At 42.1% G+C, this 27,055-nt stretch overlaps 1 protein-coding gene and 1 pseudogene across 2 annotated transcripts in view; both read right to left on the reverse strand.

Moving 5' to 3' along the window:
* Nucleotides 1–27,055, reverse strand: part of LOC308160365 (acidic mammalian chitinase-like) — a 685,529-nt pseudogene that overhangs the window by 300,204 nt on the left and 358,270 nt on the right. The gene's annotated exons all lie outside the window — the stretch shown is intronic.
* On the reverse strand, nucleotides 12,674–20,213 carry LOC308159615 (leucine-rich repeat-containing protein 41-like; the record flags this gene model as incomplete). The annotated part of the gene is made up of 3 exons (XM_080533436.1): nucleotides 19,861–20,213; nucleotides 18,065–18,367; nucleotides 12,674–13,499 (listed from the first exon to the last, which is right to left on the reverse strand). Exons 1-3 carry the CDS (start codon nucleotides 20,136–20,138, stop codon nucleotides 12,674–12,676), a joined length of 1,407 nt encoding a protein of 468 aa, XP_080389562.1. The 5' UTR covers nucleotides 20,139–20,213.

Here is a 27,055-nt window from a genome sequence, read left to right on the forward strand (position 1 = left end):
TAGTGTTGTGAATAAACTGAGGAGCTTTTTTTGGGATGCATATGCATATGACCTCCACCCTTCATTATGAACAAACTGAGCCATATAGCATGTCAGTTGTCTGAATATGAGGTTGTGGCTGCTTTTTTCATAAAGCCGAACTGCCTTTGAATGTGTTATACAAACAAGCTTTTGGCTCCCCCTACTGGTATGAAATAATAATACCTACTTGTCAGGGGATAGTGTTTAAATAATTAGCAGTTGTCACTCTGTAAGATTGTTAGGGGATCGTTCCTATGGTTATCTCTTGTTATCTGGTGCAGTGTTACTGAGTGGTCTTTTGCTGCCAAGTGTGTGTGTGTATGCTATGTATGGGCTATATTTTAGCTTTGTAGTTGCTATAGCGATAGCTACTGACAGCGACAACCTTGGAGACAGTGCTCCGGAGTTGTTTTAATAAATATTGTGCCTATACCATAAATGCTATCCAATCTGTATCTTATAAAGAAGTGTTTATGTCAATAAAACATTAACTGGACATTTTTGCTCATGATGCCTTTTTTCCTAATTAGTTTTAAAAGTTAGGAATTGGGTTTAAACAAATATTCAGACAGAACTGTCTGAAGTGAATTACTGAATGATTTATGTATGAATGAATGAATGAATGAATGAATGAATGGTCTTTATTGTCATTGCTATAGTACAGGTACCAAACAACGAAATTTGGGAGGGGTGGCTCCCCTGGTGCTAGGAAAGAAAAACAAACTAAAAAAACAATAAGGGAAATCAGCTGGTTTACATAAATAGACACTGCTCATTACAATATAGCACTCTGGGTTGTTACATGTCATACTAAGAGGAGAGAGCGCTTCAAACCTCACCTTTCGGCAGGTTTGGGGGCTGAGGCTGTGCTACAGATTGTCGCTATCATGTGTGGAAAGGACTCCCTGACGCACACTTTCATGAAAAATACATATTATTTACATTTTGACAAACCACCGACTTCGTTCCCATTGTTCTTTTTTTTCTTTTACCTCCTCTAGGCTAGATGAAGGGCGATTGTTAGCCTATAGAAATATGAAAATAATAATTAGGCTATTGTAATAATATTATTATTATTAATAATAATAATAATAATAAAGAAATATTACATTAGATATTATTGTCATTGCAGAGTACAAATAGCAGACAACGAAATGAAGTTTATAATCTAAGCAGAAGCGCAAATAGTGTAACATGATCAAACATGTGATATATGAATGATGAATGAATGAATGGTCTTTATTGTCATTGATATAGTACAGGTACCAAACAACGAAATTTGGGAGGGGGGGCTCCCCTGGTGCTAGGAAAAAAAAAACTAAAAACAAGAAGGGAAAAGAGCTGGTTTACATAAATAAAGGCTATGTACACTATCCACTATACTATACTATAATAAGAACATGACGATGATAGTGAAAAGGTACAGTAGCCTATGGCATGTAGGTTACCCCCTCTTTCTGTAGATGAAGGGCGATTCTTATAGAAAATCATCCTGATTTTCATGATTGTGTAACCCTCTCCCGAGGTACTATTTCAATTAGGCTAATTAAGATGTAACAGGATTCACAGTAAATTCCCCAGTATTAAATATGCAGTGTAAAAATACATTGACTCTTTCCGAGTTATTACAACAACAGCTAGAGTAATATTCCCTCCAGTGTTGGTGATAATTCAAGGAGTTAATTGACACGGTGTTAGACTCTGGAAAGCCCCGCCCATCATTTGTCAATCAGTTCCACGTGGTTTCTTCAGTCACGTGGTTTCTTCATGCAGAATGTTCACAGCGCCATTTCACTGAATGCCATTTTCGAGTGACGTCGAACAACATGCGGTAAGTGTCTCCTAATCATCTATTAATTAAACGGATACTTTGGCATTTCAATAGAAGCAGCATTTTAGAATAAAAGTTCACCATACACTCCAGCTGATCTTATATCTTAAAATACTGGTTTCCAAAGGGCTAACGTTATGTGCGAGTGTTCACATGAAGATAATTAAGGCAAGTTAGCTAACATCTAACTAGACAATGTCAGTAGAGGTAAAGTTAACGTTCTTAACAGAGTGTAGAGGGGTGATTGTGTTGTCTTTTTTTGTAATGTCTCTCGATTCCAGTAAAAATACGTTAACAACGTGCACGTGTGGGGAGTTGGCTAACATAGCTATTAGCTTGAATGGCTAGTTTACTTAACATGTGCGTGGGGAATCCTACAACGATTAGCGTTAGCATCATCACTGAAGATGTAAATGAGCAACATTAAACTAGCTAATTGGAGGGTGACTGTTGTATTCTTTATCTAGCCTAACATAGCTAACGTTCATAGATTCCAGTGAAAGCAAAGACTGCATTGTGTGGGGAGTTGTCTAAGTTATCGTGCGCCAATCAATCCAATCTGGCAACACTGAACTAGCTAGCTCGCTCCTCTCCCTGCAGTCTGTCTTTATTATATTGTACTGTGAAATTACCATAGCTAAGTAAATGAGTATTGGTGAAGAAGTTAGTTGTCTCTCTTGTAATGTGTCATGATTGAAATACAAATGTAATGCTTTTTCATCCATTGTGGCCTATCTTACTCCAGGGGGAATGTCCCTGTAATTCGTAATTGTAAATCGCTTTGGATTAAAAGCGTCTGCTAAATGGCAAAAATAATTAATTAATTAATCTTGTATCACCACTTCCAGATGCTGATCAAGGTGAGGTTCAATGGTGAACAAAAATATGTCAAGATCATTGACCTGACACTTGACAACCTTTTGACTGAAGGTAAGCTTTTAATTTGCGATTTAGTCTGATTACTTTTACCATTATGATTGCAAATCTAATTGTAGGCTGTTGTTTTAATGTTTGTCACAGCTTTCCCGAAATTTGGAATCCCAGTTACCAGTTTATCAGATGCAAAGCTGTATGATGGATCTGGAACTGAAGTTGATGGGGATGTGTTTGAGGAGGTGGTGAAAGAGTCAGATCTTGGTGTGTTCAAGCTCACACTGGGCAATGAAGGTATGTGCTGGTCTGATAGGGGTGAGTCTGGAGTCAGTCTTTACCTCAGTCTGGTAGGGGTTAGTCTGGAGTCAGTCTTTACCAGTCTGGTAGGGGTTAGTCTGGAGTCAGTCTTTACCAGTCTGGTAGGGGTTAGTCTGGAGTCAGTCTTTACCTCAGTCTGGTAGGGGTTAGTCTGGAGTAAGTCTTTACCTCAGTCTGGTACGGGTTAGTCTGGAGTCAGTCTTTACTAGGGGTGTAATGGATCGCCTAACTCACGGATCGGATCGTGTCACGGTTTTTGAGTCACGGATCGGATCATTTTTCGGATCAACACAAAAAATAAAAATAAAACGCTTTTTCCTCGAATTCTGTAAAAAATACCACTTTTACTGTGTAAAACCCAACAACATTCAAGATGTCAAAACTGGTATATATAGCCTATATATGTGTGTGTGTATATATATATACATACATAACATATTCTACACTCAAACGTTAGGCTACATATTAAACAGAAACACACATTCAACTTAAGGTATGCAGTAGGAGAGAGGGAGGAGGCACCTGGTTGCAGCAGTGAATCACTGGGCTCTTTAAAGCAGACAAATAAACATGTTTTATGCTACTTTTAACTAAATAATAAAGTGAAACCTTACTTTAAACATGGTATGAAAAAATTGGCTACATTATCAGAAGTTGTCAAGGTGCCTTTTTCATGCCTCCCGTCAACACACCAGGGTGATGTCGCGGCAACTGTGTGGCCATGCTCGTACGACTTTCTCGTTGCACAACGCTTAAACACTGTAACTTTTTTATCGACCACACTTCCAATGACACTGTCCGTCATTGTTATAATTGACAGAGAAGCCAAAGTGCTCCCATACATGGGATTTAAATGACGAAGGAGGCATTTCGAGTTCTTCTCTGTCGCCAACATTAGCAGCACTCGCCACTGATAGGGGTTAGTCTGGAGTCACTCTTTACCGGTCTGATAGGGGTTAGTCTGGAGTCAGTCTTTACCAGTCTGTCAGGGGTTAGTCTGGAGTCAGTCTTTACCTCAGTCTGGTAGGGGTTAGAGTCAGTCTTTATCAGTCTGATAGGAGATAGTGTGGAGTCAATCTTTACCTCAGTCTGGTAGGGGTTAGAGTCAGTCTTTATCAGTCTGATAGGGGTTAAGTCTGGAGTCAGTATTTACCTCAGTCTGAACCACCAGGGGACGACTCAGTCTTATCGTGCGTATGAAGGCAGCGATGCCCACCTTCCTCTCCCTCTCTAGCTTCTGCAGCATCACGTCCAGGGCTATGGTGGTGCCGGTTCAGTGTAGTGTGTGAAGTTCAAACTGCATAAATGTATGAACTGTAAAATCAGGATATAGTGGTTGGAACTATAGGGTGGGAACCATCTATGTTTTCAAGTCTTGGTCACTTGTGGCATTACTTTCAATATAACATTTGTGTGTATTGTATATTTCAGCATCTCCCCTGATGAGTCCTTCCTCTGCCGGTTCTGAGATGAATGCCTCAGGCCTTGAGTCGGATGATACAATAATTTTGAGCGAGGATGGAAGCCCTTCAAGAAAAGGTCAAAGATCTGATGACGAAGCAAAAAATGTATGTTTGTAATTCATTCTGCAATTCATGTGCCAGCAAATTGATTTTAAAGGGTTAGTTCACTATTTTGAACATTAGAACCTATTTGCGGTTCCTCTACCATGAACCTGAAACATAGAGACCATCATTTCACTGATCGCTCCATTATTGAGCTAGCAACAGCTTTTCTGCAGGGCTACAATAGAAGTCAATGGTACCAGTAGCAGCCACTACCAAACTCAAAATTAAACTCTCATTTTCAAAGTCACGAAAAATCTTATCAGGTTTTATGTATAATTTAGCATGGAACTATTTTCAGTGGAAGTATATGGCTGTACTGCGACTGAATGCTAAATGATACATAAAACCTGATAAGAAGCATACTTTTTTTGTCAGAACATCAACGGACACCAGTGACCACTCGGTGAGTTTCCTGACGTGGCTGCTACTGCTACCATTGACTTCTATTGTAGCCCTGCAGAAAAGCTCTCTTTGTTTCAGGTTCATAGAGGGACCGCAAATGGGGTCTAACGTTCAAAATAGTAAACTAACCCTTCAACACTGCTGTTTTCTTACAGCTGATAGAGCATACTCAATAAGAAACCTGGTGGAGAGGTTGTCATCAAGGAATACTCCAAATCTAAAAGCCTCACTGACAGCACCAGACGAATGATGATCAACATTCTTGTTTCAGAGATGACAGAGACTCATGGGTAAGTTTAAAGGAAAGATTCATAATGAAAATTGTAGAGCAGTACTTGCTCTGCTGTTTGTTAAGAATGATTTCTCTATCAGTATCTCAGTCAAATAATTGGTTAGGCTACTGCTGGCCATCCACTGCTATTGGGAGAAGATTTATCTTGTATCAAACTCGATTGGCATGATACAGCTTCTAAAATCACTCCTGACAGAGTAGGAATGCTGCTTGTGTATATTCATTTCAGGACAGCACTACCGCGCAGTGTGAGGGAAACGTTTGCACGAGGCATCGTCTCCTTGTTCCCATACTTGAAGGATCCCTACACCGAAAATGGATATGCAAGTATATATTACAACTGATAAAGAGCATCTGTGTTTAATTTGTCTGGTATGGTATCTGAGCAAATGAGACTTGGTTAACTTTTTCTTTAAGATTAGTAACCACGTTCATCTTCTTAAGGAACATTATTTCGACCCCAAGAGTGGAGATGGATACCTCGCAAATAGAATCAAAACCATTCAGAGGAAATCGGCTTCATCTGAGAAACGACCCACTCAACTATACTCTGGAGGGCCAACTGCTGAGAGGGAGTCCAGTCCATCCACTTCGGTTACCCTGAGTGAAGACCAGTGCAGAGAGGCCATTTCTCTTATGAAGCATTCTTCTGATGAAGAAACGGTCAAACAGAAGATGAAATCGACCTTTGAGTACAGGAAGAAGATGACCCACGACCTGATTAAATGCTCCACCATCCTAACCGAATTTCCACGCTTTCTGGATGTAAAGGGCTTGGTAAGACTTTTTTAAAGAACAGTTTTAAATTGTATACATTGCGTTTAATCTCTAGATGCCAATTCAGGTTGGCCAGTAAATGTAAACAAAAACAATACTTCCGTAATAGTAGTTGTTCGATTCATGTGTATCCTGGTGATTGGCCTCCAAAACGGTGTTTGAGAAAAAGTAAAATATTTTGTGAGAAAGAAATTGACTCAAAACTAATGTTTTGTTTGTTGTCTTGTCTTATTTTTATGCGGTGCAGCTGCTTCTATACGTGTCATGTGTCCATCTCTGTCCGTTCGTAGTAGGGCTGGGCAAACGATCAACATTTTTTTTCCGATAATCGTAACGAATTAACGATCAATTATCGATTAATCAATAAGCTTTTTTTTTGTATAATTTAAATAGGGCAGAAATAACAAGCATGTTTTCCTTGGGGAAAAAACTTTATTTGTGTTGCTATTGCACACATTCATTCATTCACATCCAAACTAGACACTACAGTCAGATAACAATCCTCTTAAACAAGGCAGTGAGTAGCCTAAATTGTTTAACTTAAAAACACATTTTACGTTATAAATAAAAATATAGAAAATAAGTAACTCACCATAGGAGCAGTAAAAAAACAGTTACTCACAAATAGGAGGATGACTGAAAACGTTAGTGTCCTTAAGAGCGTCCAGCTTAACTTAAATTTAAACTCCAGCGAGAGACTGTAGGCGGCAGGCCTACTGGTTCTTGTTCAGAAAGATGATCATGTTAACATGTTCAGGGGTGAGAGACGAACGCAATCTGGTGACACGTGGACAAACTAATTTCCATTATTATTATTCTAAAAAAAATAAAAATATATATATATATTATTAATGATTATCGATCAAAATATTTTGTGATCGACCAAGACCTTATCGATCAATTAATCGATCATTGATGCCCACCCCTAGTTCGTAGCATGGCAATACTGTTGCAGAACAGCAGAAGGCAAGTAGAGCCTGTACTGCTTACTTCACCACCTGATGTTTTTCAGATTGAACAGGATTTTGTGCTGTTGTTTGGAGAGGAGACATCAGCCAAGTTTTTGGAGAGGTGGCCAACTACATTCAAGCAAAAGATCATCACGCTAAGCAAGACCCTTGCCAGTCAGGGAGCTGAACTTCAGGAGCTGATCGAGATGGCTGAATCTACAGATGATGAGGGAGCTGACACAAATGCTGATGGTTAGATGAAAAAAATTTTTTCGTTTATATTATTATTTAAAATGACTCTGAAATGTTAATGTTAATGTCACTGATGATGGGAATGAACCATTTTACTCAGGATATCTTCTTTGTTTAGGATGGGACGGTGACCTTTCCTCTATCCTTCTCCTGCTCCATTTGATTCCTCCTGCATCACAAGGCCTCAAAAGACCAGGAAAGATGTCTGCATCCCAAGCTGAGCAGCATCTTGTAAAATTCTAAAAGGTTTGTGTTGCCATTCTTATAGATAGATAGATAGGTCGTGTTGCTGCCGTTATTATGAACTAATGATGGTCTTCATGTTTGTCATCTTCAGGCAGGAACTGTCATGCCAAATCCTGGCCTAATCGTTCGAACGCTCTTGCTAATCGTTTGCTAATCGTTCGAACGCTAGACGTGCGTTCCAGACTAGGGCCAATATCTGACCGCCTGTGACGTCATTCTACTGCGCTGTGTTTACTACCGCAGCAGATTAATGTGTGCATCTTAAACTGAGAAGACAAATGTAATCTTCTTGCACTTGAATAGCATTAAGGTTGATGCAGGCTCACTAGTCAGCTATATAATATATAACATTTTATATGAAAACACCTGCTACCATGCTAATTTCACACGTAATTCGCTCTGCATACTACTACGGAGCACACACACACGCACAGAGGAAAACAGTTGGCTAGTTCAATCACATCACAGTGATAAATATAATTCCATAACGGCATACTACTACGGAGCACACACACACACACGGAGGAAATCGCGCAATCAGCAGGAAGAGAGCGCGGAGAGCACCTCGGGTTGGGAGAGCCCTATAAGACCCCGACTATCAAATAAAAGCAGAACGGAATAAACGTTATTAAATACAAGGTTATAAAATGCAGGTGTGCACACACACACACACACACACAGAGGAAATCGCGCAATCAGCAGGGAGAGAGCCCGGAGCGCACCCACGTCTCGGGCGGAGACCTTGGTAAAATCATATCCCCCTGTCCAATACAATGTTGGCAATATTCTCTATTGGTTAAGTGCTCCCGGTTTCAATGGTATCATAATGTAATCACGATGAATGACGGTGTGGGCAAGTACACAACCGAACTTCCGTTAATCCCCAACACTGCCGTTAATCCCCATCAATGTATGATATTGATTAGTGAAATACCTATAATGCAGTCAACAAGACAAAGAAACAGAGGTCTGATCAGCAGATCATTTCTCATAAAGTTGCAAACGCAACTTGAGCCTTAGGGACTAAGCATCCTAAAACCATGCACAGCAATTCAACTTAATTAAAAAATGCGCGTTTCGTTCAAGATCCATTAGAATAGGATATGTACAGTTATGATAAGTACAGTCAGTGGTGTAGTCTACGTGATACGCAGGACTACGCCGTATACCCACTAGGAAAGGCCAAGGATTTGCGTATACCCACTTAAAAATGTGCGAGGATACGTAACGGCGTTTTGTGACAGAACTTTCACACTTTTATTCATAAAATTCACCCCGTCTGTGTTACGAAGCACTTACTTCGAACTTTCGGACATGTTTGTTATCACATAACCAGTCGTTCTGAATGTTCTCAGTATTTCCCCTACGATTGCCTTGGGGTGGGCGGGCCAGACCTACCTCCACACTTCGCTTCGTGCTGTGCCAGCGCTGGAGAATGGTTTTGTTTTTGCGCGAGTGTGCGCGTGCGACGCAAGAGAGTTTTTGCAGGGTGAAAGCTCTGCATAAGAAAGTAAGCAAGTTGAAACGTTAGCAAATATAAATGACTGTTCTGACAGAGAAAGTTGGTTCAAATTAGTCGTTATTATTGTGACTAGAAAATGTCTGATTATAGTTTCATATGTGAAACTAAGGCCCTTGCACACATGCCAGCTAAAGAGCTAACTGGATGCACTTCATTATTTTACTTAAAGTAGATATACAATCTTTCTTATTCTGCTAGAATTGGGCTTTATGGTAATACCATAATGGTATATTTACAGTATAAATAGAAGCATTGGAACAAACATTATAGAAGCATTGGAACAAACCCTCACTCATTGGAAATGTCTGTTTTTTGTAGTTGGACATACGATTTTCTTACAGGTGAGAGAGTAAGTAAAGACAGTATCTGACTGCATTGGCCACAGCCTATCTCCTGTTTCTGTAGCGTGAGGCAGCTTGATATACAAGTACAGTCCATGCCACCCCCCCCTCCCAAGGCAGCAAAGACTGGTGTAGATGCATACTGTATGCATAAGTGAGTGTGGTGGTGCTTATGGGGTGTCGCTACGGGACAGGTGTCGCTCTGACTGGGAGGGCAAAATCACAGTATACCCACTAGAAAAAACTAGACTACACCACTGAGTACAGTCATATGTAACTTTTGGACTAGTATAGTAGTTGATATTGTAATAAAACGTGGATCCACCCAAATGGGGGTGGGAGACCAATGTCAGACGATGAACAAACACACCACGAGTCCACACTGATTCATAAAACGGAATAAACTTTATATATATACACAACACTTTGAAAATTCATAGGGGGGAATTCATCAGGGGGATAACGTTTGCAAAAGAACTGTACAGGTTACAATCAGGTATATCATAATAGTTAGGGAGTAACATGTCCTTCACAAATTCAACAATAATAGAATAAAGTCAAATAAGTAAAGTAAGTAATAATAATGTAAGGGGGTAACAGCTGGGGCGTTAGGGAGTATCATCTGGAGGGTTAGGGGGGAACATCTGGGGGGTTAGGGGTAACATCTGGGGGGTTAGGGGGTAACATCTGGGAGGTTGGGGGGTAACATCTGGGAGGTTAGGGGGAACATCTGGGGGGTTAGGGGGTAACATCTGGGAGGTTAGGGGATAACATCTGGGGGGTTGGTGGGTAACATCTGGGGGGTTGGTGGGTAACATCTGGGGGGTTAGGTAACATCACACCAATCAGCTCTCCTGTTGAGGTAAGCAATAACCATCTTGTTAGTGTAAACACACAAACAAGCACATATGTACAGTCAAAATAACATTTTGTGAGTAAATACATTTCTAAATAATCCCTATTCAATGTGACTTACCAGTGTACTGGGTGGATGGGGATGAAAGGTAACTGTCCAGATGTAATTTTGTCCAAACATCTTGGTTCTGTGTGAATGAATGAGAGCATACATTTAATGTATTAATAAAGAAACAATCAATATGAACATTTCAAAATAACAATGATGTAATTGTGGCTCATACTTGCAGTAGCCTGAGGTAGAGGTGGTCCTCACGGAGGAGGTAGAGGTGGTCCTCACGGAGGATGTGGTAGAGGTGGTCCTCACGGAGGATGTGGTAGAGGTGGTCCTCACGGACGGTGTGGTAGAGGTGGTCCTCACGGAGGATGTAGCAGGGCTGGACAGGGACTTATGTACAGGGGAACGGGTCCTCACGGAGGACGTAGCAGGGCTATCTGGGTACAATCTGGAAAATACTTAAAAAACAACTTGGTCACCAACAGGCGGCCCGCGGGCCAGATGCGGCCCACCAAAGCTTTCCATCGGGCCCGCCGAATATTCATGTTTTTACAGGGTTTTTTTACGCTTTTTTTTTTTTCCCCGAAAATGAGGGAAATACCGTTTAGAACATATATCATAGATTCATATAGTTCTTACAATGCAGGAGGAGTCAGACCTACCTCATTCACAAAGCTGCAGCCTTGCTTCTGGTTGGGCACTAAATAGCAGTAGCGAAGCTGAAACTAATTCCCCTCTTTTATTAAATGGAATGCGGCAGACGTAGCGCTATTCTCATGCAAGAATGAGGACAAATTCATAGCTCTCATTTAACATTTCGTTGTATTTAATTTTTTCACATAGCCTACTCATAGGCCTATTTAACATTTCGTTTTATTTTATTTTTCACTCTTTGTTGCTCTTGTTTAACATTTCGTAACATTAACAGTGACTTAAATAACTAACTTCTCAGTCAGAAAATGAAAAAGATTAACAACACTTAAATAAAAAAAATAGCATGGCAAATGATAGGCCTTCATTGCCAGAGATGCGATTCGATTCGATTCCGATTCGATCTAGTTACAATATACATTTTTTGCTTGAATATGAAAGAGATTCTCAGAACTAATGCTATAAATGGTTCAAGGAACCCTATAACATGTAGCATTGTTAAACATATCAATGTTTACATTAAGAATTGACTCCAAAGCAGTTACATGAATGTACTTTTTATTGGAACATAAATGAACATCATTGACCAACATTTAGCTAAATCAGACACTACAAAAAGTGCTTTTTAACGTGCTTTACTGCAGCCGATGTAAATAAAGGGGCTACAAACATAGCCTACCTGAAGTGAAGTTGCGATATCACGTTTCACCTGCGCGTACATGTCTGGGACTATCACTGCACTTAACTGTTTGCGTGTCGGTAACACGTAGCGTGGTTCTAATACATTGACGAGTTTTCGAAAGCCAGCATTTTCAACAACGCTGTACGGGTGTATATCCTTGCAAATAAAATGTGCTACAGCCTCTGTAATTTGTTGGGCACGGGGAGAATTTGATTGCAATTTGCAACCAAATGTCATTATCAGCGAGGCCTGTTTCGGATCCGCTGTTCCGTGTTTCACCTCAGGGTGATGCCTCAATAAGTGGTTCCGTAGATTTGTGGTGTTTCCACTAAATTTAACTTCCACTGCGCACAGCTTACATATGACTTTGCTTTTGTCCAGCTCATTTCTATCGTCATATTTTTTAAATCCAAAATGCACCCAGACATCTGACTTTAAGCCTGGTGGTGACTTGAGTGTCCCTGCCATCGCCATGTTTTTAGATTTTAGTGTTGAGACCTCTCGTTGCGTGAGATATGATAAATTCTTGTAGCGCGAGATCTCGTTGCGGGTTGAAGCTGCAAGCAAAAAAAAAAAGAAAGAAAGAAAAAGATCGATCTCGGGATTTATGAATCGATAATCGCTCATTCAATGAAGATCTATTCAGAATCGGGAAATCGATTTTTTGAACCCAGCCCTAATTACAGGTGTTATGTAATAAGGATATTTATTACAGCAAGGATAAATTAAAGTTGTAATGGTACAGATAAAACAGAATTAGAACTATAACAAATGCCTCGTACTCAAATAAACAATAAACTCATCCAGAGGATGGTTAAATAAACATACACACAAACACACACACAACCAGGCTACTCAGGCTACTCATAGCCTTCAGGGGGAGAGGAGCTTCTTCAGACGCCCGTCCCATCCTTTAAGACACCACTGAAAGTGGATATCACTTTGGAGCAGTTTGACTCATCTCCTATGGCTTTTATTTTTATTTTTATTATTATTATTATTTATTTTTTTCCAGCGTTTGAAGAGGTTTTTATTCACATGACGCTAAGATGGTCAGCCATAGTGTCTCTGGAGTTCCATTGATCTGCAATGAGTCGACAGACTCGACCGAGTGTGTGTAGTGTCTTGTCCCGTAGCCCTGGGTCTCGGTCCAGGGGGTTGCGTCTGAGATCAAGGGTCAGTTGCTGGGGGAGGCAGTTGGTCTCCAGCAGCATGCCAAACTTCTCCAGCTCAGGTGGCTGAATGAAGTTAGAACTGATGTCAAGTTTTTTCACTGTGCTTAGTACGGATCCAGTAAACAGTTCCCCAAGTACAGTCACATTCTTGGCAAGGCGATTTTGAGACAGGTTAAGGGAGTGGAGTGTTGTACATCTCTTGACAGAATTCACCAGCTGTCGGAGGAAGTCTTCTTTCTCTCTGCATTTCTCAAGAAGCCGACAGTCCTTCAAAGACAACTCTTCCAACATACGGTTGTCAAGTAGATTAATGATTTCAGAATGACAGTCAGCCAGGTTCATGTCCTCCAAGTCCAATTTCCTGAGATTTCGGTTTGACTCTGAAACTGTGTTGAGGAACGGGCTGAGAGAGAAGCCACGTGAACTCTGGATTCCCTCGACGTGAAGTGATGTGAGATTTGGAGAGCGTTTCAGCACAGAAGAAAGGCCCTCCAGGTTTTTCCGGACTTTGGGTAATTTCACAGATAGATTTTCAAGTAGCAATTCTGAGTGGCCTGCAGACCGTAGGGCCAGTCTCTGCTGAGGTCTGTGGTTCCCTGCTATAGGGTGGATCTCCATTGAGAATGACCTCAGGTTGGGGCAGGCGTTGAGCAGGGATTCCATGAGTGACGGGTGAGGCAGGGTACTGACGTCTCATACAGCTTCTTTTTTTTTTGTAATCAGTATTTTATTGAATTTTTCAATTAACACATTTCTTGACTTATACACCTTTTGTATAAACTGGTAACAATATCACCGAATAAGTCTTGCTGTCATCAAACAGAAATAATACAGAGAAAAAAACAAAATATACAATAAAAATAAAAATAAATAAAAAAGCACCCCTAGATTACATTCATCACTTATCCAATTTGTCAACTTAAGTCTTACAACCGACTAGCAATATATCTCAAGTAGCCTCCCCATTTTGCTGTGTATTGTTCATTTCTGTCCATAGTCCTGAAGGACATTTGTTCGTATGCTGCCACCTTTGCCAACTCCATAAGCCATTCCTGGAAAGACGGCTCCCCTGCGTTCCTCCGGTGTCTCATAATGATTTGTTTTCCAACCATTATACTGGTCTGAATAAATTCTGCAGCTCCACATAGAGACGTCATTTGTGGATCACTGAGAACATACAGTCTCGGACAAAACTCAAAGTTGTCCTGGGTAATGTTTTGCACCCATTCGTGGATCTTTCGCCAGTAATTTTGAATCATAGGACAGTCCCAAAGTAAGTGAACCAGGGTCCCTTCCGGCCTGCAACATTTCCAGCAATCAGCATTGTCCTTGAGCTTCAGCCTGAACATCCTGGAGGGGGTCCAGTAGAACCGGTTAAGAACCTTGAACTGGATCAGTCTAATTTTAATGTCTCTCGATACTCTCTTAATGTTCTCACATATTTTGTCCCATTCTTTTTCTGTGAAATCAATTTTCAAATCAACTGACCAAATGACCATCAATGCATAGGATACCTTAACCGTCTGTTGGAAAACCATTTTATAATAGATAGCCGCCTCATGTCCCATACCCATTATCTTTGTAATCTCAGACAGAAGAGTTGACTGTTGAGGTGTGATTCCTTTACCTAGAATACTGTCCAGCAAATGGCGGAGTTGCAAGTATTTCCAAAAATCATGTCTAGGCAACCCATATTCATTAACCAACTCCTCAAATGATTTCAGACCATCTCCCCCATATATGTCTGTTAATGTTACAATTCCTTTTCTTACCCATTCCTTCCATATAAAGGAACACTTATTTATTTGCAATTTGGGGTTATTCCAAATACAGGATTCAGAGTTAAGATAGACATTTACTTTAAAGGACTTACATATTTTCTTCCATACATTGTAGAGGTTGGCTATTATAGGATGGGATCGTAATTCAAATGATAATTTGCTGGACATAGAATTTATAGGGGCAATAGGGGAAAGCAATTTTTGCTCAATCTCAAACCAAGGAGGGGCCCTTTCAGGTGGCAGTGTCCATTGAGCAATGTGTCTCAGGCAGTAGGCATAGTGAAACAATATTAGTTTAGGTAAACCCATACCACCCTTATTGATCGGGACTTGGAGCTTTTCCAACTTTATCCTAGCACGTTTACCATTCCATAGAAACTTTCTGCAAATTTGGTCAAACCTTTTGAAATACACCTGGGGTATGGCAATAGGAAGGCATTGGAGCAGGTAATTCAATCTCGGGATACAGTTCATCTTCAGGACATTGACTTTCCCCCATAATGATAGAAACAGTGTTGACCACCTTTCTGTATCTAAAGCAATTTTCTTAAAAAGTGGGTCGAAATTTTTTTCTATTATTTTGCTGGTTTGATGAGGAAAAAGGATACCTAGGTATTTTATACCTTCCATAGGCCACTGAAAAGACCCTGCCTGGAATAAAGTCTTAGGGCAATACGAAGTTAGTGGAAGAGCCTCGGACTTAGACCAATTGACCTTGTACCCTGATAGCTTGGAGAAGGACTCGATGTTGTCTAAAAGTGCTGGGACAGATCTACCTGGGTCCGAGGCAAGCCATAATATGTCATCCGCATATAACATAAGCTTATGCGTGGACTCATTTATTCTAATTCCTGGAATATTCGGGTTGTTACGAATCATTACTGCAAGGGGTTCGAGGGCTAGACAGAAGAGACCCGGTGACAGCGCCGAGCCCTGCCGAGTGCCTCTACCAAGTGTAAAATAGGATGATATTAGACCGTTTGTGTTCACCGCTGCCTCCGGGTCTTCATAAAGGATCTCAATCCATCTCAGAAATGTTTGGCCAAACCCAAAAGCCTTCAATGTTTGAAACATGTATCTCCATTCTATCCTATCAAACGCTTTCATAGCGTCGAGCGAGATGGCCGCTGTTGGATTGTTAGAATTTCGCATAAACCACATAATATTTATAAGGCGCCTCACATTATCAGAAGAATTTCTACGTCTAATAAAGCCCACTTGGTCCGGATGGATAAGTGACCCAAGTGTTTTATCTAATCTATTAGCAAGTATTTTAGATAGTAGTCGACAATGGACTGAGATCAAACTTATCGGACGATAGCTTTTGCAATCAGTCGGATCCTTCTCTTTTTTCAATATAAGTGTAATAATTGCTTGATTTAGAGACTGAGGTAGCCTACCACTTTCAAAAGCCTCCGTAAGCATCTTTTCAAACAATGGCAGGAGATCTTCAGCATAACATTTGAAAAATTCAGCTGTAAAGCCGTCATGGCCAGGCGATTTGCCTGCTGGTAGGGCCTTGATTGCTTCAATAATCTCCTGTGAGCTAATAGGTGACTCTAACTCCTCTTGTTGTGCACCACTCAGTTTAGGGAGGTTCAAATTATCAAGGAAGGATACTATCTCGTCATCCGTGGCAGTGCTTTCAGACGTATAGAGGTTTATATAAAAGTCTTTGAAGATGTCATTTATCTTACTAGGTTCAGTTGCCAATGTCCCTTCTGCATCCCTCACTGCTGCTATAATAGATTTAGACTCTTTCTGTTTAATGTATCTAGCCAATAATTTTCCCGCCTTGTCCCCAGATTCAAAAATAGTCTGCCTAGCTCTAAACAGAAGAAACTCAGTTTTCTTAGATATTATAGTATTATATTCATACTTAAGATGAGTCAGTTTTTTACAAAGCACGTCAGATATATTCCTTTTTAATTTATCCTCTATATTCTTAATTTCCCTTTCCAAATCTAGAAGTTTAGCAGTGGAAGCCTTTTTTTTATGAGAGGAGTACTGAATAATGAATCCCCTGAGAAAAGCCTTCATGGCCTCCCATGCTACTATGGCGGAGGGAGCCGTAGGGACATTGGTCTCCAAGTATAGATTGATCTGTGCCCTAAGCTCCTCCCTAAAACCAACGTCCCGTAGCAGCGATGAGTTAAAGCGCCACACTCGTGACCTCATGGTCTCTCGATATGGAGTCATATCTAATCTAACCATAGCATGGTCGGTCAACAGAATGCTGTCAATAATGCAGGCCAGTATGGAGGGCAATAAGGATCTCGAAATAAGGAAAAAGTCTATTCGCGAGTATACTTTGTGTGCTCCTGAATAGAAAGTATAATCCCTATCCACTGGATGGTTCAGCCTCCATACATCTACAAGGCCCATGGAATGACATATTCTCTTAATAATTAAAACAGAATCAGTCTCTCTACCTCCTGTTGGCTTACTGCGATCCAGGATTTTATCTAGGGCATTATTGAAATCTCCCCCTAAAACTATAGGGTACTGTCCAATATCACACAATTTACTTTCCAAGTCCGCAAAGAAACTAGGATTATCTGCATTCGGTGCATATACATTGGCCAATATCAGGGTCTGACCTTGTATGTCAGCCAATATTATAACTAATCTGCCCTCCTCATCTTTAACCTCCTTCCTTAGCTTAAATTGCAAACCTTTGTTAATTAGTATGGCTACCCCTTTACTGTTAGAAGACCCAGCACTAAAGAATACATGCCCCACCCATTCTCTGCATAGTTTAACTGATTCCTGATGAGAGCAATGTGTTTCCTGCAAAAAAACTATATCCTGTTTTTTAATTGTCAAATGTCTCAAAATCTTTTTTCTCTTAGCTGGACACCCTAATCCATTTTTATTCCAGGTGGAATAGCACAAATTCCTCTGATTGCTAGTCATAGATAAATGTTTACGTATTTAACCATAGAATGAGTGTTGGTTATAATATAATGTAAGACCCCTGGTGCATTAACAAAGTAAATAATAACATGTAACTTATAAGACACAAAACAAAAAACTTGGTGATCTCTATAAGCAGAGAACAATATGACTAAGAACAGTATCATAGTAAAACAAAACAATAACCTTCCTAGGTCCATGACTTAGAACAAGTCAGCCCAAAAGCCCTCTGCTTTGGGTAAATTGTCCAAGATGTGTTCAGATGATGTGTCCATCAGAATTGTAAGGGGTTGTACAGTTAGTAAAATAACCCACTGGAGAATTATGGCCATAACAAGCTTACATGTTGGTCACATAGCTTAGAACAAACTCAAATGTCAGATAAACTGTACAAGGTGCCAAGCGGGTAATAGACCAATACGTATATTGCGTTAAAACAAATTAAATAATCCCCGCACCTATTAAACCATATCCCAAATTAAGGTTTCTTGAAAACGCACCGTTACAGTAGGCCTACCGTCCTCAGCGATGCTCAATAAACTGTAACGCTGACTCCGGGTTGTCAAACACCCGTGGGCCATTTCCATCGGTGGAGATCCTCAGACGTGCAGGGTAGAGCAGGCTGAATTTGATCTTGCGCTCATGGAGTGCTCTCTTGCAAAGGTTGAATGCTTCTCTCTTCCGCTGGGTCTCCTTCGAGTAATCTGGGAAGATCATCACCGGTTTGTTGTCCCACGTTATGCGTCTCTTCTTCCGTGCCTCCTCGAGGATGTTCTGGCAATCTTTGTAGCGCAGAAAGCGGGCGACGATGGTTCTCACTTTGCCCTTGTCTCCGGTATCCAAACGTGTTCCAATCCTATGAGCGCGATCCATTTCGATTCCACCTGGGGGAGGGTTGATATCCAGGGATGTTGAGATGAGTTTGTTCAGGAAGGCAGTCATGTCGTTCTTTTCAGCTCCCTCTGGTATCCCAACGAATCTGAGGTTATTGCGTCTGGATCTGTCTTCAGCGTCAGCTAGCCTGTCTGTTAGTTGTTGCAAGTCCGCTTTAGTGACTGCAGGAACGGCACTCCTGTTAGCTTGTTCGTCCTCCAGCCTACTCACTCGTTCCTCCACCTCAGTAGTGCGTGTGCCGAGCGAGGTCAGTTTAGCGTCCATGGAACTCACAGAACGTCGGATTTCTTTCATTTCTGCCGTGTCCTCCGATATCTTCTTCAGCATCTCGAGTATTTGAGCCATATCATACTCAGTAACTCTGCTATCAACAGGAGCTTTGCTAGCTAGTTCTACCTCGTTAGCATCATCCCCGTTAGCTTGCATGTGGAGTTGCGTTTGTGTGGCTGAACGAAGTCTCTGTCTTGACTCCTTCGCCGAATTTTTGGGGTCTTCTGCCATATCTCCCGTCACTTAAAAATGTCCCCCTCAAATTGTTAACAGTTGAACACTATTAAGGATAATTTAAAGGATTTTAGTCCCAAAGTCGACGAGAGCACGCTTTAGGCTGCCATCTTGTATTCCTGCGTCACGTCACTCTCCCTCATACAGCTTCTTGAGAGACTGCGCCAACCTCAATACGTCCCTCTCCTCAAAAACCTCTACGTTGCCTAGAGCTGACCGACAACTTCCACTATGAAGGCTTAGCGAGCAAAGGCACAGCCAAGAGGGCAGGAGAGGAAACAGTACGTTAAAGACTTCACCCCTGGCCCTCCAGATCTCCAGTGATTGGATCCGTCCCCGAGGGCAATCCACCCTTGTGGGACCGGCAGAGGGATTGAATATCCTACACAGTCGCTCATGGTCCATACATCGGCATGGGGGACTGGGCTTCTTCACCTCTCGCTGTGTTGCGGCTAAACTTAACCTTCGCTGCTTGCATGGAGTCCCATGGTCCTCTTCGTCTTCAGAAAGCTCTTCCTTCTCTGAGACCTGGCAGTTGGCCGCCTCAGTGTTTCCAGAAGTGGTTCCAATGTTAGTGGAAAAGCATGTTGCCATCTGTCCATGCATGGACTCCAATGGGCATGTGTGGCTTGCACTCTGAGGTCCTCTACCGTGAAGAATCCAAGCCAGTAAACTAGGACCTGTATTCTGATCTATAATGACATGTTGGGCGATCCCATGATCAAGGATACGGTGCAAGACGTACAACACACGATGTGCATCCTGTTCGCTTACGTTGCAATTTGACACTTGAACTCTCCTTACACCCTTCTCTAGGACACTCAGAACAGGCCACAACTCTGCAGTGAAACTGACAATATAGTGTGAGGGTTGAAGAGACAGATGTAGGACATATTTGGCCATAGTCAAGAGGAGGGATTGAAAGTTAACATTTGAAAGGTATCTTTTGACATTTTTGAACTTATAGCCATCAGGGTAAAGAGCTTCTCCATGGCTTTCTGTTTCCATTCATCCTCTGTGAGTATTGCATTCTCCTTGGCATAAAAATCTCTTAACATTCCTGCCCACACATACGAGGTGGAGATCCCTTTGAGTTTCACTGCTTCGTGAATTCTATCGAGATCAACAATATTCAAATGAGGCAGAAGGTCCTTTAAGAGTGACGTTGGGAGGTCGAGAGCACTCTTGTCTAGTACATTCATGTGAAGTCTGGTTGTTTGAAGGCACATCTCTTTCAGGGTTAAGGTTGCATTGGTACATGTTGCTCTCGGCCACTTGCTGCTCAAGGCTGCTTTAATATAATCTTCATGCATGGTCTCAGTGTCTGGCATGTCAGGGACCCAGCTTCCAAAGATAAGTTAAATAAAGAAGAATGAAACAGTCCTCCACAGTGACTCTTCGATCAGCAACGCGCGTGCACGTGTTAATCAGACAGCAGCACGTGCAGGTGTGAAACCCGCTTGGCTCCCTCATGAATTGGCAGCTATTGTTTGCTGATGGGAAACGATCAAGAAACAGTTAGAGAATAAGATTACCCTCAATATCTTATTATCAATTATCAATATACTGGTGGCCTAACATGGTCCAGTGGTCTAGCACCGTGGTCGTGCACACATATGTCGGCCCTTCTTCTCCTTACTTTCCTGTCTGTCTTCACTATATCAGTCCAATAACATGAAAACTATGAGTGGGACTGCCCCACTCAGAAAAAAACATTATACAATAACATTATAAATATCCGTTCGTTATATAATATTCGTTGATGAGTACAGGCATAATCAAACGTAGGTTACTCCAATTACTTTGCTGCAGTAGCTATGCATGCACCACACAACTTGATAGGTACATACTGTGCAGTGTATCATTCATAACTGTACATAGGCTACACATATCATAATATCTTATCACTATTGCATGGAACTTGGGTAAACCCGCTGTGAAAAAAAAACCTCAGCTCCAACAAATCTGAAGGGATTGGGAGACATACTGTACAGTTTATAATTTTCATAACTGTCTGTACATATACATATCTTATGTATCACTATTGCTATATATAGCCTATATACAGGGGTGCACATACCTTTTTGGGGCCAGTGCTCAGAGGAGCACCTAGGGATGCTGCTTGGTGCTCCCCGAGCTCGCGAGTCACGACCCGTCCCACAGGATGGATAAAAAAGGGATACATGGATAACTTATATTAGCAAAACGACATTTATTCATAAATAAAGATGAACGAACAAATGATTGTGTGCAAAACAAAAGAAACAAATGCAAAATCAAATGACTGCTCATTAAGCATGAACGTCTGTCAGACTCCTTTAAACACAATAAACACAATTAAACTTTTCAACAAAAAGTTACAGCCTAAGCATTTATTTATGCTGCAGCTACAAGCTCATCATCATCACTGCTCCCTTGACTGCTGTTATCACTGTCCTCTACCTGTACCATGGTAGAGGATGTTGCTTACTCCTCCCCCCCTGGTTGAGCCTGCGATCAGCTGTTTGCATCCAAAGGTCAACAGCTGGCTTTGGGTCAAACATCTCTGTTGTCATCTCAGACAGGTGGATGTGCATCAGGGATGAGAGGCGAGAGTCTGACAGGCGGGATCTGTACTTGTTTTTTATGATATTGAGGTGTGAAAATCCCCTCTCACATGCAGCACTGCTCAAGGGCAGTGTAAGGGACAACAGAATGACTTTCCAAATGTTGGAGTAAGTCTCTGGGTTGCTTGTCTTCACTATGTTGACCAAGTCATATACTGAGGAGGCTGCTAACCGTTTTGCTGACTGCTTTAACCTCATCCATTCTCTTAGAGTGGAGTCTTTGTCAACAGACATGCTGGCCTCATAATTCTGGAGGATGCCATCAAGTGTGGTGTTGCCAAAACTGTGGAGGCCTTTCATTTCCTGAGGCCAAGTTGAAGGATCAAAAATTAGAAATTGATCACATGACTTGAGGGATTCATATCGGGTTTCAAACTCTTCAATTAGACCTCTCAGTACATGAATCTTGTCCCTGTCAGCATCTGCATTTGCAACAGCCTCTTTCCTGTACTTGCCATCACTGTCAAGCAGAAGTGTCAGCTGTCCAATAGCTACCATGAGCTCATCTTTGCATTCACCAATACTCAACTTATTTTGCTGGAACTTGAGGGAGAGGAACTGTAAGATTCCTCCAGTGTCGAGCATGTTGGCTAGGAAACAGTGAAAGTGCTGAGTGCAGACATGTTTCAGGTCACTGTCATCACTTGTAGCCAGTTGAATTTTGATGGCAGGTAATAGTCTCCATATTTTCAAGAGAGTCTTCTGTCTCCATGCAGACCATCTAATATTGTGGAACTTTCCTAGTTTTAGGAAGGCAATGCCATTCTCATCACACAGTTTCTGTAGTTGTGCTGTTCTTTTTGCACCCCTCTTCTGCAAATAAAAGCTAAGCAACTTGACAACAGAACGATTGAATGACTCACAGTATGGTACCATACGATCAGCTGACTTCGCGGTGTTCTCCAGGGTATGGGCCGTGCACATTATGTGCACCAGGGAATCCCCGATGACCACCTTCTGACGTAATTTGGGAATGACTCCGTTGTATACTCCCACGTTGACAGCCACTCCGTCGGTGCACACAGAGACTAACTTCGTCTGCCACTCCTCCGCGAGACCACATTCCTGGAAAAGTTGCACAAGTCCATCCACTATGTCCTGTGCTGATCGCTTCACCCCCAGATTAATTAATCCAAGGAAATCTGAGCTAACCTCTCCGTTGCTCGACACCGACACAATGTACACGATTTCCCGCTCGGTTTTGTTGATGTCTTCTGATCCGTCAAAGAGCAGACCCCAGAATTCTGCTGCTTTTAATTTCTTAAATAGTTCCGAGCTGATTGTCTGTGCGATAGTCTGCACGATGCGGGACCCTGCTTCTCGTGTATGATATGCACTCCCGACATTAACTCCAAGCCTCTCGAATAGAGGAATGTCCTCTTCAAATGAATGCATTGGGCGTGCATGTTTCGCTTTGTGAAAGGCCAGGAGAAATATATTACACAGTCCTTGACGCTGTTCTTCACTAATGTTGTCCTGCCACCTGTCAAGCGGGCGACTGCGATCCTGGCTGCTCCTGTTATCAATAGTTTCAACTATCTTAACGTGCTCTTTGCTTTTCTCATGCTTATCAAACGGTGGATGACTGAAATTCTTTGTCCCCAAATAAAAAGCGTTGCTTTTATCGGCCAGATTGGGATGCTCACGGCATATTTTGCACCACATCACGGTGCGCTCATCATTAGCCATTAGCCAGCCGACATCCTGCAGCCACTTTTCAACAAATGCACGTTTTCTGTGCGGCTCAGGTAATGGCTCAGTCTGGTGGTTTTTTTAGGAGGTGGCGGAACACCAAAATAATTACTTAGTGGGGCTTGCTTCTTGGACATTTTGACGGCTCGTCGGTTGCCTCAGTGGTGCAGCAGTCAGCAGTTGGATTTTGAGGAAATAAATTCCTCTCCCAGCGCTTCCAGCTGTTGGTGCGCAAGAGCGCTTTCATGCGGCTGATCTGCCGCGCAGCATGCATTTTGGCGACGCATGCGCACTGTCGCACCAGTTATGTGCACCCCTGCCTATATATAAACACTATGTTACAAATATCAGTCTTATCCACTGTATCTAATTCAGCACTGAAGCCTGAAGGTTGAGCACAGTGTGTGCCCCCTTGCTACCTCTGCTGATATAAAAGAGAATTGCAGCCTTGGAGAAAAAGATGGCAGCCGAATCCCAAGGCAAATACACAGGCACACACAGAAATACTGCAAAATCGCTTTATACTAACTCGATTTTGAAAATGTAAAGATGCTGGGTGGTAGAACGCACATATCTAGGAAAAGTCATGAAAGGAGGGTCCTGACATTTGATCGAGTGCAATGGTAGAAATTTTTTTGTACTCACTGGTGCCCGATGACACCTCACGGCTTTCCTAGTGTTAATGCTTGCTGAGCCCCTGTGCATCAGTTTTTGGTGACTGTCTGTGGGTTTGTGGTCTGTGGATTCATTCACTGGTGGGGTGACAGGATAGCTTGTAGGGTGGTTGTAGAGTTCCCCCCATGATGGAGATGTTGTAGAGGGGAAGGGTTTGTCTACGACACGCTCGAACAGCGGATGCTGGGGGAACCCATTTGCGTGAGCACCTTGTCCAACCACTGTAGGGGGCCGTTGAGGTGCAGCTCTATCCAGCAGGGGGTGCTGGTCACTGTCTGTCGCCTGGAGGGACAAGGAGGGGAGAAGAGGAGAGGTCAATTCACTGCAACAACAAAAAGAGAGTCTTTCCTTGTAAGTGTTGACACATTTAGTGTGTACCGTATTTTCCGCACTATAAGGCGCACCGGATTATAAGGCGCACCTTCAATGAATGGCCTATTTTAGAACTGTTTTCATATACAGGGCGCACCGGATTATAAGGCGCATAGAGTAGAAGATACTGCAGTCAAACGTTTGACTGGGGTTGCGTTACGCCCAAGCTCCACCTACTGCGTTGCGTCACCTCTCCATCGGTGTTGTGTCAACTTCCCGTTGTCCATGCTCCACCTGAGCGTTGTCACCGTCAACGTTCTACCTGCTCCACTGTCAAAAATATATATTTCTCCACCTCAAGTATCAGCCGTTCGTCATCCATTTTTGCAACAAGGTGTAACAAGGTGTAACAAGGCGCAACTTCAACAGATAGCGAACACACACTGACACATCAATGAATCCTCAGACGCTGGAGTGTAGTTCAGTTCTTTACTAAATCCTCAGAAACATGAGTGGTCGTTTTTTTTTTTTTTTTTTACATGTCAAGGAAGCACAACGCATCATGCTTGTTTATTGTGCAACACTGTTTACATTGTCATTTAGCAAAACTCCAAATAATCTTTAATGAAGTCCGATATCGCCGCTCCCCCCCAATGAATCTCAACAGGCTGTGGACAACACCAGTGGTAGCTGGGGGGCGCTAGTGAGCAGTGAACGCCAGAGAGACATGGTCTGAAATATTTTCTTTAACATGGAACATTACAAAAAGAACTCTTTTGTGACAGCTGAACACCCAACATTCTCTTGAACAATATCTCACCTCACACCTCTGTAGCATACACACGCCAAATTCATCGCCAAATTCAACATTTTTGGCCAATCAGAAGCTATGTTGTTGAGGTGCTGGAGACAGTGTTTTATCAGCGTCCTCTATGGCCACAGCAGTGCACATGGCAGCAGCAGCATGTCCCTCCTCAGCCTCCGTCTGCCTCCAACAGAACAGACAGAACAGGAGGCTGTGTCCAGTCCTGATGGTGTGGCTGATCACTTTACAATTGCGCGCACACACACTCACAGACACACACAGACAGACACACAGACAGACACACGCACACACACAGACAGACACAGACAGACAGACACAGACAGACACAGACAGACACACACAGACACACACAGACAGACACACACAGACAGACACACAAGGACCTGCGGTGATTCACAGCTGACTCGCGTGAATAGCAATTCGCAATAGCTGCGACCACGAGCTATAGAGTAGTTGGCTACAAGCATTTTCAATCTGCTATTATCTCTATTAGTGGATTAACCGCTGTGGTGATTTAACAGCTGATAAAAATACATCAAGTAGACTACAAACAGAGCAATTCTCTAGAATCACATTGTATGCTGTAGCATCACCTTCTTCAGGGGACTAATTTTATTTAGAAAAAAAGACATTCTTCTACAGTATAACACCTCTATAACACCCCAGTGTCTCTATAACACCTCTATAACATCACAGTGTCTCTATAACACCTCTATAACATCACAGTGTCTCTATAACACCTCTATAACATCACAGTGTCTCTATAACACCTCTATAACACCCCAGTGTCTCTATAACACCTCTATAACATCACAGTGTCTCTATAACACCCCAGTGTCTCTATAACACCTCTTTAACACCACAGTGTCTCTATAACACCTCTATAACATCACAGTGTCTCTATAACACCTCTATAACATCACAGTGTCTCTATAACACCTCTATAACACCCCAGTGTCTCTATAACACCTCTATAACATCACAGTGTCTCTATAACACCTCTATAACATCACAGTGTCTCTATAACACCCCCAGTCCCATGGTGGACACCTGTCAGGGCAGACAGAAGACAATGAACACATTTTTTTTTCTCAAAGTTTATTAGTAAAACAAATCAACAGAACCAAACCTAGGGGTTAGGGGTTTGATTCCATCAAACATAAGCCGGGATTCTCCTTTAGGGACGTTGATAGAACACCCCCCTGACCCAAACACAGAACAGCTGAAACGCTTTTATAGATCAGATGAACTCTAACGCTTTTAAAGGGGAGGGGCCAGAGGAGAGTAAGACACTATGATTGGTTGATGGGAGGGCCAGAGGAGACTAAGACACTATGATTGGTTGATGGGAGGGGCCGTAGCAACAAATGACAAGATTGGCGTTAGCGGATGTTTCCTCTTCCGTAAGGTCCTCCTAACTGTTGTTTATTATATCGAGTGGGTACTTTAAAACTTCAAGTTGAAAGCACCAAGAAGGACCGCCTCGAAATTCATCGATGTTCATGTCCCGTGCTAGCGCTGTTGCCTTCATTCGAATAGTGACTGTAGAGACACTTCTACTTGCTGCTCTCTGTTCAACAACCCACTGTTCGCGTTTGTCCTCTAACTGTGGCCATCTCTAACTGTGGCCATCTCGCTTTGTTCCCTCGGAAAGTCTGTTTAGTCTTCTTTACTTGGGGTCTTTATACACACACAAGTGGTGTGGGACTGTGAGTAAGCACAGTAGCCTACCGGTGTTTACTGATTACCGTAATGCTGCAAGCGGTGCGGCTTTGTAGTTTACCAGTCGTACTGAAACATTTTGACAGAGCGCCTTGAGCGCCGTGTACAACCAGTACGTCTTGTCCTAGCAGTGTATACACACAGGATATGGTACTATTATATTAATACTTATAATGTTAATTTTCAGATGAAAATTGGGATACATGGTGATGAACTGTTCAAGTACAATACATTCAAGTATTTTAAAAAGCATGGTCATGATCATTATATTTGAGAAAACAACACTAAACACAGATATAACACACCTGGATAG

The sequence above is a fragment of the Nansenia antarctica genome (genome assembly GCF_963989245.1).
Source record: "Nansenia antarctica genome assembly, chromosome: 6".
Taxonomy (NCBI): Eukaryota; Metazoa; Chordata; class Actinopteri; order Argentiniformes; family Microstomatidae; genus Nansenia; species Nansenia antarctica.